Consider the following 16363-nt stretch of genomic DNA (forward strand, 5'->3'; position numbering starts at 1 on the left):
GGATCACAAGGTCAGGAGATCAAGACCATCCTGGCTAATACGGTGAAACCCAATCTCTACTAAAAATACAAAAAATTAGCCGGGTGTGGTGGCACATGCCTGTAGTCCCATCTACTCGGGAGGCTGAGGCAGGAGAATTGCTTGAACCCGGGAGGCGCTGCTGCAGTGAGCCGAGATCGTGCCACTGCACTCCAGCCTGGGCAACAGAGAGAGAGACTTCATCTCAAAAAAAAAGAAAAGAAAAGAAAAGAAAATATTACAAAATTATTGCTATATTAATATGAAGAAGCAATCAATGGATGTGCAGCCACAAAGCCTCAGGGAAGCGTATTGCAGAGCTGTGCCAGACAGTTAACTAAACAATTGCGATTTTTCTAGATTTTGTGAAATTTATGGTATTGTTAAGTATTTAAGCCTTGCAAGTTGTTGTGATTTCTTTTTCTCATTCTAAATATATATTCACTTTCAGATCAATTTTGTGTTCTTTTTCTTAAAGAGGTTTGCCCAAATTGTGTAAATTTCAAGTCCCACAAAATCTGGATCCCTGCATAGGAGCTGCTAAATATTTAGAAATAAGATAAAGCTTTTCCTTTTGGTTAAGAATTCTTAACATAATCAAACAGGATCGTGGTTTACTTCATCCAGGATCTGACCTCTGTGATGGAATTGGTAGCTCTGGGGTGTCAGAGCTGAGAACAGTGAGAGACATGTAGATTCATCACCAATCACCCAGCAGGGAGGAAACCTGGGTAGAATCTGGCACCTCGTATGGATTTCTGTTCCAGAAAAGAAATCTTCCACAAAGAAGGTCTACTGAAATGACCTGGTGGAGCTTTTATCTAATTTAAAACAGGAAAGACTGTGAGGCTGTTCAGAGAAGTGTGAAACACTGGATTGGGGATATCTAGGTTCAATTAACCTAGGTTTGGTTTTCCCACTGTAAAGGAAAAGTTCAGTTAGGTTGACCCAGTGGAGGATGTTGAAGATACTCTCCTATCTTGCTGTCTCTTCTGGTTCTGTCAGTGACTGAGTACTGGGCTGGGCTGATGGATGTTATGGGAGATCCTATGGTCTATGGGGCCAGCAACCCCTGACATAATCTTGTAACAGTTTCTCTCCTTTACAAGAGCAGATAGGATTCAGATGCTAGGATTGTCATTCTCAGGCAAGTTGTGTCAATGTCACGGACCTTTTCCTGAAGAAAAGGAGTTTCCATGCATACATTACTCCTTAACCCATTTACTTGTAATCCTGCTTGCTTGGTCTTCTTGGTATAAATGACCCCATTAAAAGATTAATTTGTCCTTTTACATCTCAAATAAAGGAAAATAAAGTTATAATTCTGTTTCACCATGGGCCCACAATTTGGCTTCAAGGTCAGTAATAAAAAATGGTCAGAACAACCCCTCTGTTTGTTGGATTGGCCACCTACATGTCCCCACAGCACGGGGTCCCAGGTTTCAAGAAAACTCCTTCTGTCCTCTCTAAGCTCCCAAGCCTGAAAGAGTCTGGGAATCTGTACAATTTACATGATTGAAGACCCCTTCCTCTGAGCTGGAGTCAGGGTGGGTAATACCTGGATATTACTTAACACTGCATTTCATAGGGAATAAAAGGTGTGTGGAAGCCTTTAACTAGTCTTCAATGCTTGACAACCTGGAATTTCCTTTTCAGTATGATCAAAAGAATCAGAGTACAATATAGTCCAGAAAAGTACACTGTTCCTAATTTTAGCAGTTCTGACAAAAATGGGCCACTGTCTGAATTATCAAGTAATTCTTTTATTTGGCTGTCTAGGTTTTTTGGGGATTCAGTGATAAAGTCTGTACTCCAGGATAACTATGAGAGAGAATAATGGGAGAGAATGACAGGAGGATCTTGGCTGTAAGGTGGAGCAGGACAATGGCAGGTCTGACCCCAGCTTCTTTAAACAAAGGCATTTCCCAGAGGATGTAAAGTATTCCTGGTGCTGTGAATCCTGTGAGATCTCATCTTTCTTTACATTTTTAAAATTTTTTCATTTTTGGATAGAATGAACTTGAAGAATCAAGTACTACATCACAGTCATGCATACACATGGACACACGGAGGTGGGTTAGCAACGCAAATAGTCCCATCCTTGACGCTGATTTGAGGCTACTCCTGAAAGAAGCTACATTTCAGGTAAAGAAGGACTTCTCTCTCCTAGTTCACCCAAATTCATAATCAAGTCATTAAAAAGAAGCAAAGTCAAGGGTTGGTGACTTTTTTTGATGCCCACTTTCTTCTATTTCAAAGGAGATCTTGAAGGAACCGGCTGAAATACTTTTTCTGTGAAAAAAATTTCTACCTTGGTTCTCCTGCCCTGAGCATTCTCACCCAATCCTCCCTGAATCCAGTGCTCACTCTCTTGTAATAAGACCTGAATTGTATTTCCTTTGATTCATCATCAGCATATTTCATGATTTCTTTCTAACGGCATCAGGCACTGCTTTTCTCTATGCCTGGTAAAGTTATCTATCTTTTCATTCTCCCCAGAAGCTGTACCAAAGCTGACAGTCTGTGAAGTTCCACCCATTTGGTTGTGGGAGCTCTCCTACTATAGTGATAGCTGTCCCCGTGGGACCTGGTGCTTGCTCAGGCCTATGAATGGACACTCACTACCTCTGCTCTCATCCTACCCCACCTTTTTCCATGTCAGACTTGATCTGCTCCTCCAGATCCTCTGGGGACACATAGAAGTCCTCTTCTGGCACTGATGACTCGGGCCGGCAATGTCCACAGCAGCAGTTGCAGCAGCAGCACAGGCAGCAGCAAAAATAGCAGCCCGTCAAGAGGCCAACGATGACAAACAGGGCCTAGGGAAACAGAGGCAAAGCAAAATGAGGATGAGGGGTGATGGGGTGAGGGGAGAACCCATGAAATCAAGTCTGTACCCAGGTACCCCCAGAGACCTGAAGACTTCACAGTTCACCCCACAGGCCACATCTTCACCCTCATCCTTACTCCACATAAGAACTATTTCACTTCCTTAGAAACCAATTTCCTGGTAAAGTTTTGCCTAATAAATTAGACTCAGAGGAAATGACTTGCAGCCAAAGTAATAAAGTATGGCCTTTCTTTTTTTATTCTTAAGCTATATGGTGATCATTATTAAGAGCAGAGCAAAGCAAGACAAAAACCAAAAAACCAACCAACAAAACCTCTGCAGGTGAAATGAGTTAGCAAGCCCCCTGCCCAGGGGAGCTGAATCATTCTCACCAGAATGATAAAGAATGAACTGTCCGATACCTCTCCCTCCTACACTCACATTCCTGCTGGTCACCAAGTCCTGGATAGCGTCTCTCCTCAAGTCTCTTGCATCCTCCCTCATGCGTCTATCCTGGCCAGCAGGGCTTCAGAACAGACCTTCACTGTGTCTAGTCTGGACACTTCAGCAGCCTCGCAACTGGCCTCCCTGACTCCCCTCTGGCCTCCCTCAAATCCATGCTGTGCATTGCTGATAGAGTGAACTTTCTGAAATACATGTTCTCTTGAACCCATGTGATGGAGCTCCTGCCTCTGAGATACAGCCAAGATTCTTATTATGGTGATCTGGCTCTGCCAATGCCTCCCTGCACCAGCACAGCCCTGTTCTTGCCTTTCATTGCCTTACAGCTCTGCTCTCCCTGTGGATTCATCTGTCTGGACGTCCACCTCCCAGTTCCCCAGTCACCTAACAAAATATCCACCTGGTGTGTAAGGCTCATCTTAAAGATCCCTTCTATGACATCTTTCCTGATCCTGCCCAAAACAATAACTCCCTCCTTTGTCCCCAGTTGCATTTCATGCAGACTTCTACTTTGGTGCTTTTTTTAAGTGATACTTTTAGAACATTGATCAGTTTGGACTAGACTGTGAGCTTCCTGCAAGCTGGCACTGTCAGCTAGTCATCTTTCAGTTCCTCCTACTGAAGGACTTAGTACCTGGTATGTGTTAGATGCTTATAAAATACCAGCTGAATTAATGATTGTATAAAGTAATAAATAAACAAATGATTTGCTCCACCTGGTGAACAGCAGCAGGATTTCCCTAAAAACATGAAAGGTTTGCTCGCTGTTTGTTATAGCTAAAAACAAAAAGAAACTCTCAACTCCTCCAATGTGAAGTTATAAAAAGTCAGTTTTTGTGAATTGAGCAAAATCAATTTAAGATTTTATCAAAAATATGTAATTTGAAATAGAAAGAAAGGGGTTTATACACCTTTAATTGAAACACAGATTTTATCTAATTAAGGGAGCAAGAGGGACAAAGAGGACTTGTGTGCCTGTGTATTTCTTCAATAACTTCAGGTAGAAATCTTTAATGTTGACAGCCCTCACCTGCCCCACTCCTGCTTCGTAGACCTGGACTTCATCTCTGATTCTGGCCCCAGGTTTGAGGTGGAGCCTCTGGTGGCTTGGAATAGGGGAGCTTCAGTCACATCCTCAAACATATAATCTCTTTGCTATGGAAAATTTACATTTTCGTAGTCTTAGGTAAATTACTCTGTAAACAACTACAACACCCGCCACCTCACTAACAGTCTCCACAGCCTCCTGTGCAGTGTTCTTGAGCCATTGCCCCAAGAAACTCCTCCCTTTTTTAAGCTATTTTTGTCCTTTTTGTTTTTACTATGCAATTCCCATATTGTTCTCTTCTCTGAACTTTTTCTTTTCATTCATATAATGTTTTGTTCTTTATTCCAAATTGATTGTTTGCCTTCTGTGGAAATAGACTTGCTTTATCCCTCACAGTGCTTAGTACAGTACTAGGCACAGGTAGGTGTCCAATATTTTTATAAGTATGTATCTTTGTGGTACACTGATTCATTCATGTAGTGCATATTTATCACATGATTGCTACATGCAGGGCCACTCTGATAGGTGCTGTGAAATTGGGCTTTGGCACAAGGAGAAGGAAAAGATATGTTTTTTTGTGGTCTTATGTTTAAAGAACCACGCCAGGAATTATTTTGCGTATCTCTCACACTACTGGGCAGATTCTGCTTGTCCATGTGAATTTTGATCAATTTTGTCAGCTTCCAAAGCAAGGAAGTTTATTCTCATTTTTATGCAGGCAGGCCCTGATGTGCCATCAGGTGGATGTGTGTAATTATCTGGACCTGCCTCTGCAGTATCTTCCCATGGAAACAGTGTCACGCCCAGAGGTTGGGTTCCCATGCAAACCCATAAAAGCTTGTACTGTCCTATGAACATTCAATCTATTGTCATAAATGACATTGTCAGTGTGTACACTCTCATTCCAAATTCCAAATCTGCTCAACAGGAACTTGTCTCTCCCCTAAGTCTTCAACAACAGAGAAAGGGGTTTCAAATGGGAATCCCAGGTATCCCTGAGAAACAGAACTCTGAGGACTATAGTAAGCAAATTAGGCTAGGTTGCAAGAATCCTTTTGCATGCTGATGTACAAAAACATATTCTCTCCCTTCCTGCATACATAAAACTCAATTTAGCAAGATTTAGTGGAAGAAAATAGCAAACAGATTCTACTATTAAACCTGCCTTTTTAGATATTTAATAATTATTATTATGTATTGGAACTTATATGAATGTGAACTGTCCACAAAATATGTTGATGGACCACATGTATGACCCATGTGTAAACATAGTTTTATCAGAAGATAAGGATATTAATATTCACAAACAAATAAAAACCATCACCAAACATATATATACTAGAGATTCCTAGGAAACCAAACAAAATTTACCACACGAAAGTCAATTCTGATTGCACTAAGCCCTTAAAAATGTCGCCCTTTTCTTGACTAGGTATCCATTTTGCTCTCTGTCCCCGTCTCTGCCTCTCCAATTCCCTGTCCTCCACTAGTAAATTCTCACCTTTCCCCCCTAATTTCCTTCTCCTCTACCTCACAGCAGGCTCCAAGTGAGTCTCTGACATAATTACCACTCATTCTTCCCAGTATTGTGTTTGCTGATGTAGCCTATGCTATAGATAGAAAAGGACATGGCTAAATTTGCCCTGTAATAATTTATTAAGCAGTTGTCACACTAATAAATTATTTTTGGTTTTGAGCAATGAGTCAGTCCTTACTTACTTAGTCATTATAAAGAATTAATCTGAAGCTCCAAATTCAAATATAATTAATGTCTAGAAGTATTTTAAATCATGTTGTATCTTACAATTATTTGATGAGCTAAACCAGAAATGATCCTAAATAATAGCATTCAGTGGAAGCAATATCTCCTTTTATTTACCAGAGTTTAATAGCAGGAAGGTTAGACTTCCTTTGAGATGGAATCTAAAAGAGTGATTAATATCATGGTCTTACAGGAGATTGTGAAGAAAGGAAATTCAGTTTCACCTTTGCCCACCAGCTCGACAGCATGAAGTAGGTGTTAACGTTTTCGTCTCCAAACTGCTCGGCCACGTAGAGTCCCAGCGATCCGTACTTGTCGTATATGCTTCTCTTTGAAATGTCGGTAAGTATTGCGTGGGCGTTGTTGATTTCTTTAAACTTCTCAGTAGCAGCTGGATCATCTGGATTCTTGTCTGGATGGTGTTTCAGGGCCAATTTTCTTTTAAAATAAAAGAAAAACAAGGAGAGTGTGTTATTTGACAAGAATGAACCATGGCATTTTAGAAGGGCACTGTTCATTTGTATATTCTTTATTAGCGCAAATACTGTGAAATGGTGAGTTTCAGACTAGCGGTGATTAACAAGTACATTTTCACTAAATGATGTCCCTTGTTTCGAATGCACAGGCGCAATAGTACTATTTTTCCTCTCACATTTCCAGAGGAATTCTCAGTATCTGCATGATTGTTGAGTCTGAGAGACATTTGTTGTTGGCAAATATGCGAAGTTTCTTTTTACCAAGAAGCTATCAGTAGCCCGCCCCTACAGACCTTTAAGAGTTTCAGCAACAGGACCAGTTTACACCAAACTTCCATTTAGAACCAGAAGAATTTTCCATAATTAACAGAACGTCACAACATATATTCTAAAATTTCAACTCAGCTATCAAAAAAGTCTCTCTTGAACAACACTAAGACCGCTTCATTAATCTTCCACAAGTCCTAACTATCTCTTGGTTTTCTGAACAAATACTGTGACTTCCTTTGTATTCAAATGCATACTTGGCCTCTTTCTAAATAGGGTTTTCCACTTAATAATCTATAGAAATTTTCTTGTGGGCATAAGGCCTTCTCCTCTGTGGATCAGAAAGCAGTTCCTGAGGGACTCTGCTGGAAATTCCACCTGACTCATCTCCCTACTGTGCCTGTCATACGTCTATGTAGGAACACACCTTAAGCTTTTGTTTATTGTATTAGTTTAGAACAAATTGTTTCATTTTAAAACAGTAAGTCCAGAAGTAAAGCAGAAAAGTAGAGTACACCTTATAAATCAATCTACATGATAAACGGAACAAATCACATCTATTTTAGGAACTGAAGTATTATTGATTAGGAAGTAGATGAATATTTAAGGAGCTCAGCATCAGGATGCTTTAAATTACCAAAATATTTAAAAGCATAAATCATGATGTATAATCCATTCTAATCCTAAACTCAGAATACATTTTTAAAAATCAAACAATGATGGTTCATGTTAAATTTATTTAACCAAAACTTATTTTCATCCTTTTTGAAAGATATCTGGGGTATTTATAAATTCTTATAGATAGGACCATTGGAGACATGTTTTTTTACATGCAGAATTTATAATGAAATGTTTGCTAATAGCATAAAATGCCTTTTGTCATTTTTTTACTTTTATGTTTACTATATTTCAGCACTATTAATATTCCTGGAATTCTCACTCTGGGCCCTGAAATAGGAATTGCAGCATTTCCCCCGCATGGTTCCAAAGATATCATGTCTAGGCCAATCAAATGAAAGGGCTGTTATTTCTGCCTTGAAAGGAAGAAATCTCCAGGCAGACAGATCACTTGAGGTCAGGAGTTTTACACCAGCCTCGTCAACATGCCCATCTCTACTAATTAGCCAGGTGTGGTGGCACATACCTGTAATCCCATCTACTCAGGAGGCTGAGGCAGGAGAATTGCTTGAACCTGGGAGGTGGAGGTTGCAGTGAACCAAGACTGCATCACTGCAGTCCAGCCTGGGCGACAGCGAGACTCCAAATCAAACAAACAAACAAAAAAACAGGAAGGAAGAAATCTCTGGAAAATGCCTCTTTACATACATTTTCTTGTTTCTAGGGTGGCTTCCTGTCATTTTTTAAACAGCTTGGATCTCTGTCAGCTCACAAGGGCAGATGCACCCAATCCATTTATCACACTCCTAACAATGGAGTTGGCAAATTCGGAGAGCTGGAACACCTCCACTTGTAACACATCCAATTCCTGGTCATCAGCAACATTTTGATTCCTCTTGGCAGATACTCTTGGCTCTGAGGAATCCTCGGGAAGTATGGTGAGCAGAGACAGCTGCCAAAATTCCACAACCGTCAAGGAGATGGTCGTGCAATGCCTCACCCTCTTGCATGTGGTCCATAGAGCAAGGAAACAACTATAGAATGTAGAGTTTAAGGAAGTGCTTGGAGTATTTTTAAATAGAATAGGCACCTATCCATTGTTAAAGGCATTTGTTGTCATTTCTACATTGATACTTAAAGTGGCATAATATTCAACCAGAATGTGAGCCTTTAATTCTAAATGTCTCTACACTCTTGGTCACCTGTCAATGTGGCATGGCTATAGCTAATATTAGAAATAGCATTCAATGCCTCTAATTTCCACTTCAAAATCTAATGACAGCTTTCAACTAAAATGCATAGTGAATTTAATTAGTGGCAGATAAGATAAACATGTGGTTTATAGTTATAATTATCTAAAGCCCTCAAGATCTTCCTATTTTGAGGCAGTGACATAATTCTAAGAGTTACAATGTTTTGCTCCATTCTCTTCCTTGCCCCATCCAGCACTTCAAGATGCAATCAAAGTACTGCTACCTACCACTCTCTACCAGTCTCTGAGTCACCTGAGGCCTGATTGTAACCATGCTGCCCCAGCTCTTAAAATATTTTAATGTCTGTCAATCTCGTGGTTTATATGAGGCTGTTATTATATATACCGTTTGGATATTCTGCAAGTGCATGTTAGTCCTTTACAAATTTTTACTTTGGTTTTTAAAGTTAATTTGTAGTATTTTAAAAATGCATATTCTAGATATGAATTCTTTGTCAGTTATATGTATTGCATATATCTTCTCCCATTCTGGGGCTTTCTTGTTGTTTTACTTTATGGTATCTCTTGGTAATCACAAATTCTTTCTTTTAATTTACTGAATTAACCAATTTGTTCCTCAATTCAGGAAGATATTGTTCTATAAACTCTCTATAACTCTAAAATCTTTATAGCTTTTCCTTTCATATGGAAGTCTATGGCCCATTGATACCTGACATTTTAATGTGCTGGAGGGTAGATGTCTAATCTCACTTACTTTAAATAGATATTCCACTCTTGTAGCACCATTTATTAGGAAAAGAAAATCCTTTCCCTGGATTTCTGGGATCTCTATTCTGCTCCATTGGTCAATTTGGTTATTTCTGGGCCAATAACAGTCTAACATGTGATGCTTTAAAATATGTCTTCATATGTTAAAGAGCAAATTCTGCCATATTGCTGTTCTTCAAGAGTTCTGTGGTTATTCTGGGTCCTGTACATTTCCACATGAATTTTAGAATTAGCTTGTCAATTTACACACACACACATACACACACACACACACACTCGAACACATGCACACACATTCACACAACCTATTGAGATTTTTATTGCAATTGCATTGACTCTATAGATTAATTTGGAGATTGACTTTTGTATAATATGTCAACCTATTTCAATCTTTTTAACGAATTTTAAAGTTTTATCATTTTTACCTTTATGTCCTATGTATATTTTCTTGGATTTAGTCCTGGGAGCTTAATTTTTTGTGGTTTTGACATTTAAAAATGTTCCTAATTATTTATTGCAGATAAAAATAATTTTTTTCTATTTTTATGTTTGAAATAATTGTTGTATGTTGATTTTTTTATCCTTCCAACTTCCCAAGCTCATGTCCAAATTTTATTAAATTATAAATTCTTTTAAATTTTCTACATAGACAATTATATAAGCTCAAGTGATAATTGGATTTTTTCCCTTCGAATCCTTATATCATTTACATTTCTTCCCTTATTGTACTGCCTTGGCTAAGACCCCCCACCCCAAGTACGATGTCAAAAGTGGCTGTAACAGGCGTCCTTCTTCTCAATTCACTAAGAGTGAATGGATGCTGAATTTTACCAAATGTTATTTCTGCACCTATAGAGGAGATATCTTGTTTCTCTTTTGGTCTGTTAATGTGATTGATTGAGTTTTTAAATGTTAGATGAAGCTTATGTTTCTGGGATAAACTCAATTTGGTCATTATGTATTTTTAAAATTTATTGCTGGGCTTGGTTTTCTAATATGTACATTAAACTCTATAAATTTTCCTCTAAGTGCTATTTTGACTGCATTTCATATCTTAATATGTAGCATTGAATTATAGATATTTTATAATTTTAATTATGGTTTGTTATTTTTAGCCACTAGTTGTTTTAAATTATACCTCCTAATTTTCAAACATATGGAAAATTTCCAGCTATTTAAAAATTTTGCTCTTTAACATAATTGCATTGCTGTTAGAGAACATATTTGGTATGATTGAAATCCTTTAAAATTTGAGATTTGCCTTATGTCTTATTATTTTTATAAATGTTACATGTGTGTTTGAAAAGGGTATATATTCTGTTCTTATTGGGTACTTTGTTTTTATAGTTTTTGATTTTGTTGTTAATTGTTTTGTTCAAATCTTCTATATCCTTAGCCATTTTATTGATTTATCAAGCCAGATGTGTTAAAACTTTCCACTATGAATGTAGGTTTGCAGATTTCTCCTTAAAGTTCTGCCAACTCTTTGTTTTGTATATTTTAGGCAATGTGTTTTAGAAGCCCATAAACTTATAACTGTTATACATTCTTAGTGAATCAATTTTTTTATTATACTTTAAGTTCTGGGGTACACGTGCAGAACATGCAGTTTTGTTACATAGGTACACACGTGCCATGGTGGTTTGCTGCACCCATCAATCCGTCACCTACGTTAAACATTTCTCCTAATGTTATCCCTCCCCTAGCCCTCCATCCCCTGACAGGCCCCACTGTGTGATATTCACCTCCCTATGTCCATGTGCTCTCATTGTTCAACTCCCACTTATGAGTGAGAACATGTGGTTTTTGGTTTTCTGTCGTTGTGATAGTTTGCTGAGAATGATGGTTTCCAGCTTCATCCATGTCCCTGCAAAGGACATGAACTCATTCTTTTTTATGGCTGCATAGTATTCCATGGTGTATATGTATCACATTTTCTTTATCCAGTCTATTATTGATGGACATTTTGGTTGGCTCCAAGTCTTTTTATTGTGCATAGTGCCGCAATAAACTTACGTGTGCATGTGTCTTTATAGTAGAATGATTTATAATCCTTTGGGTATATACCCAGTAATGGGATTGCTGGGTCAAATGGTATTTCTAGTTCCAGATCCTTGAGGAATCGCCACACTATCTTTCACAAGGTGGAACTAATTTACACTCCCACTAACGTGTAAAAGCATCCCTATTTCTCCACTTCCTCTCCAGCATCTGTTGTTTCCTGACTTTTTAATGATCACCATTCTAACTGGCGTGAGATGATATCTCATTGTGGTTTTGATTTGCATTTCTCTAATGACCAGTGATGATGAGCATTTTTTCATGTGTCTGTTGGCTGCATAAATGTCTTCTTTTGAGAAGTGTCTGTTCATAACCTTTGCCCACTTTTTGATGGAGTTGTTTGTTTTTTTCTTGTAAATTTGTTTAAGTTCTTTGTCGATTCTGGATATTAGCCCTTTGTCAGATGGATAGATTGCAGAAATTTTCTCCCATTCTGTAGGTTGCCTGTTCACTCTGATGCTAGTTTCTTTTGCTGTGCAGAAGCTCTTTATTTAATTAGATCCCATTTGTTAATTTTGGCTTTTGTTGCCATTGCTTTTGGTGTTTTAGTCATGAAGTCTTTGCCCATGCCTATGTCCTGAATGGTATTGCCTAGGTTTTCCTCTAGGATTTTATGGTACTAGGTCTTACGTTTAAGTCTTTGATCCATCTTGAGTTGATTTTTGTATAAGGTGTAAGGAAGGGGTCCAGTTTCAGTTTTCTGCATATGGTTAGCCAGTTTTCCCAACACGATTTATTAAATAGGGAATCCTTTCCCCATTGCTTGTTTGTGTCAGGTTTGCCAAAGATCAGATGATTGTAGATGTGTGGTGCTATTTCTGAGGCCTCTGTTCTGTTCCATTGGTCTATATCTCTGTTTTGGTACCAGTACCATGCTGTTTTGATTACTGTAGCCTTGTAGCATAGTTTGAAGTCAGGTAGCATGATGCCTCCAGCTTTGTTCTTTTTGCCCAGAATTGTCTTGGCTATGCGGGCTCTTTTTTGGTTCCATATGAAGTTTAAAGTAGTTTTTTCCAATTCTGTGAAGAAAGTCAGTGGTAGCTCGATGGGAATAGCATTGAGTCTATAAATTACTTTGGGCAGTATGGCCATTTTCACAATATTGATTCTTCCTATCCATGAGCATGGAATGTTTTTCCATTTGTGTCCTCTCTTATTTCCTTGAGCAGTGGTTTGTAGTTCTCCTTGAAGAAGTCCTTCACATCCCTTTAAGTTGGATTCCTAGGTATTTTATTTTCTTTGTAGCAATTGTGAATGGGAGTTCACTCATGATTTCGCTCTCTGTCTGTTATTGGTATATAGGAATGCTTGTGATTTTTGCAGATTGATTTTGTATCCTGAGACTTTGCTGAAGTTGCTTAACAGCTTAAGGAGATTTGGGGCTGAGACAATGGGGTTTTCTAAATATACAATATGTCAACTGCAAACAGAGACAATTTGACTTCCTCTCTTCCTATTTGAATACCTTTATTTCTTTCTCTTGCCTGATTGCCCTGGCCAGAACTTCCAATGCTATGTTGAATAGGAGTGGTGAGAGAGGGCATCCTTGTCTTGTGCTGTTTTTCAAAGGGAATGCTTCCAGTTTTTGCCCATTCAGCATGATATTATTGGCTGTGGGTCTGTCATAAATAGCTCTTATTATCTTGACATACGTTCCATCAATATCTAGTTTATTGAGAGTTTTTAGCATGAAAGGCTGTTGAATTTTGTCAAAAACCTTTTCTGCATCTATTGAGATAATCATGTGGTTTTTGTCATTGGTTCGGTTTACTTGATGGATTATGTTTATTGATTTGCATATGTTGAAGCAGCCTTGCATCCTAGGGATGAAGCCAACTTGTTCATGATGGATAAGCCTTTTGATGTGCTGCTGGATTTGGTTTGCCAGTATTTTATTGAGGATTTTTGCATCCATGTTCATCGGGGATATTGGCCTCAAATTTTCTTTTCTTGTTGTGTCTCTGCCAGGTTTTGGTATCAGGATTATGCTGGCCTCATAAAATGAGTTAGGGAGGATTCCCTCTTTTTCTATTGTTTGGAATAGTTTCAGAAGGAATGGTACCAGCTCCTCTTTGTACCTCTGGTAGAATTCGGCTGTGAATCCATCTGGTCCTGGACTTTCTTTGGTTAGTAGGCTATTAATTACTGCCTCAATTTCAGAACTTGTTATTGGTTTATTCAGGGATTCGACTTCTTCCTGGTTTAGACTTTGGAGGGTGTCAAATTTTTATCATTATGAAGTATCCCTCCTTATCTGTAGTAATGCTTTCTGTCTTCATTTTAATTTTAATAAAGCTATACAGCTTTCTTTTGGTAAGCATCTGCATAGCATCTTTGCCCCTCCTTTTATTTTCAAATTTTCTGTATTCTTAAATATTAGATATGTCTTTTGTAAAAACCATATGATGTCAGTTTTTTATTCAAAGTGACTTTTTTCTTTTAATTGAAGCATTTGGTCTATATTTATTTTTAATATAATTTCTGATATTTTTCAGGTTTAGTCACCGTATTCTACTTGTCCCTTCTAAAATATACTCATATTTCTTTTCCCTTTCCTTTCTTGCCTTCTTGTTGGATTAATTTCTCATTACTCTACTTTTTTTCCCTGTTGGTTTAGAAATTATATATTCTTTTATCATTCTTTTCAAATCCACTGGGGATTAATTCACAGTTTTCTTTAAAAAAAAATATGTCTTTATTTCAACTCAATTTTGAAAATTTCCCTGGATGTAGAATTGTAGGTTATCAGTTACCTTCTTTCACCATATTGAAGACTTTTGTCCTCTGTCTTCTGGCTTCTGTTACCTTGGTTGGAAAATCAGCTGTAAGTCTAATTGTTGTGCTTTAAAAGTAATATGTATTTTTTCCTCTGGTTGCTATAAAGGCTTTACACATGTTTAGATTCTGGAAGTTTTCCTGTGATGTGTCTGGGTATAGAGTTCTTTGTCTTTGTTTCACTTGCTTTTATTGAGTATATGTGGTTTAATATCTTTCATGAACCTGGAAAATCGACATGTTGTTTTTTCAAATGGCTTTTCCTCATTCTCTTTCTACTCTCCTTTTTAGACTCCACTTGCTTATATCTAACTTAATAAATCTTCTATGTTTTTTATCTTTTTCCATTTTTCATCCTTTTGTAATTCTTTCTTGTTAATGAAACTTCGTTTTTATCTTGTTAATAAATCTTCTATTTTTAAATCTTTTTTCATTTTCCATCTTTTTGTAATTCTTTGATATTTTCTTCTAAGCTATCTTCTAGTCAACTCTCTAACCTGGTAAAGGTTTTTTCCTTTGGTGGTTGTATTTTCTGTTGTAGAGTTTCTGTTTCTTTTGCAAATCTGAAATATCCCTTTCCATAATTTTCAGGATTTTTTAAAAAAATTCTCAGTCTCATATTTTATCTTCTTGGTCATAGATAGTTATTTTAAGATCTGTATCTGATCATTCAAATGTCTAAAATTCTCATGGCTCTGTTCCTATTATTTCTGCTAAATCTTGTTCATATTGTCTTGATTTGTATGCTTATCTCTGTGTCAAACATTGCATTAAAACATATTTAAGAAATAATTTGAGGACTAAGAAGACATTATCTTAAACCAGAAAGTGTTTTTATTTCCTATTTTCAGATTTCTGTGGTCTTTGCAAAAGTAAGATCATCTTAATCCAATATTAAAGATCAAGGTTTCCTTGGCTACCCAGATGACTCAAAGTTCAGTTGCAGTCCATACAAGACTGGTGTTCCTATTATTTATTTCTCTGTAACAAGCTACATAAAGTTTAAAGTTTAGTAACTTAAAACAACAAGCATTTTATTTAATTGCTCAAATGTTGTCATTGAGCAGAACTTGGTGGGGACAATTTTGAGCTCTGCTTGGCATTGGTTGAGGAAACTTCATTGGAGCTGATAGATATGCTCCCAAGATGGCTTCACGTATATCCCAATAAGTTGGTGCTGGCTGTGGTTGGGAGCTCAGCTGGCTGCTGTCTGGGGAACTCTGTTCTCCATGTGGCTTTTCCTCATGGCTAGATGAGGCTTCTCACAACAAGATGATCTTGGGGTAGTTAAATTTCTTGAATGATGGCTAGCTTAAAACAAAAGCAGAAACTAGTAGACCTTTTTAATATTTAGGCACAGCATCACTTCTGCCATATTCTATGGGTTAAATTGGGTCAGAGAGCCATCCCAGATTCATGACTTACAACACAGGACATGAAAACCAGCGGGCATGGTTGTTGATGACCACCAAAGTAATTGTCAACCACAGAAGATTTCCTTCTAATTTACCCTTTCTCCTGGATTACAGCACTTCAGAATCTCAATAAAATTGCAGGACCTTCATCCTTGTTGGGCTAGTGTCCAAGTTTTCTCCTCTTTTGTCTGTAGGGCTGTTTTTTAAAGTCCTGCTTAGCCTTTCAGCTTCTGTTCTCCAAGATCAGGGCCCAGTTAGCAGTAATTCTTTACTCTCAAATGCTTTTAAAATATGTGTGTGGGGGGGGGGGGCGGTGGGAGGTGGGGGAGGGTGGGGGGTGTGTTCTTTCAGTTTTTTTAGTTGCTGTCAGCAGGAGGAACAATTGGTACAAATAACCTAGTCAGTGAGAACCAGGAAACTCCTGATGATCCCTTATGTCTTTGTTGTCTTCTTTCAACTATATGTTAATCCCACCAAAGGCCTTACATACTGTTACACATATGAGCCAAAGACAGCCTCTGTGTATTGGCCCCTAGCTTTTTAAAAATTTCTTCACTGCAGGCTGAAACCCAGTAGCTCAAAAGCCTGCCAGCACCAAAGTCAGGTTTTTATACATCTGTTTATATATTTATTCTTAAATATTTTTAAAA

At 37.8% G+C, this 16363-nt stretch overlaps 1 protein-coding gene across 1 annotated transcript in view; it reads right to left on the bottom strand.

The window, feature by feature from the left end:
- DNAJC5B (DnaJ heat shock protein family (Hsp40) member C5 beta) overlaps window positions 1-16363 on the bottom strand; it is a 77181-nt gene that overhangs the window by 16906 nt on the left and 43912 nt on the right. Inside the window, exons 4-5 of the mRNA XM_019032007.3 lie at window positions 6345-6558; window positions 2666-2837 (exon numbers count right to left, since the gene is read on the bottom strand). Coding sequence (XP_018887552.1) covers window positions 2666-2837; window positions 6345-6558 — 386 coding nt within the window. The remainder of the gene's footprint in view (window positions 1-2665; window positions 2838-6344; window positions 6559-16363) is intronic.

This window comes from Gorilla gorilla, chromosome 7 (genome assembly GCF_029281585.2).
Source record: "Gorilla gorilla gorilla isolate KB3781 chromosome 7, NHGRI_mGorGor1-v2.1_pri, whole genome shotgun sequence".
NCBI lineage: Eukaryota > Metazoa > Chordata > Mammalia > Primates > Hominidae > Gorilla > Gorilla gorilla.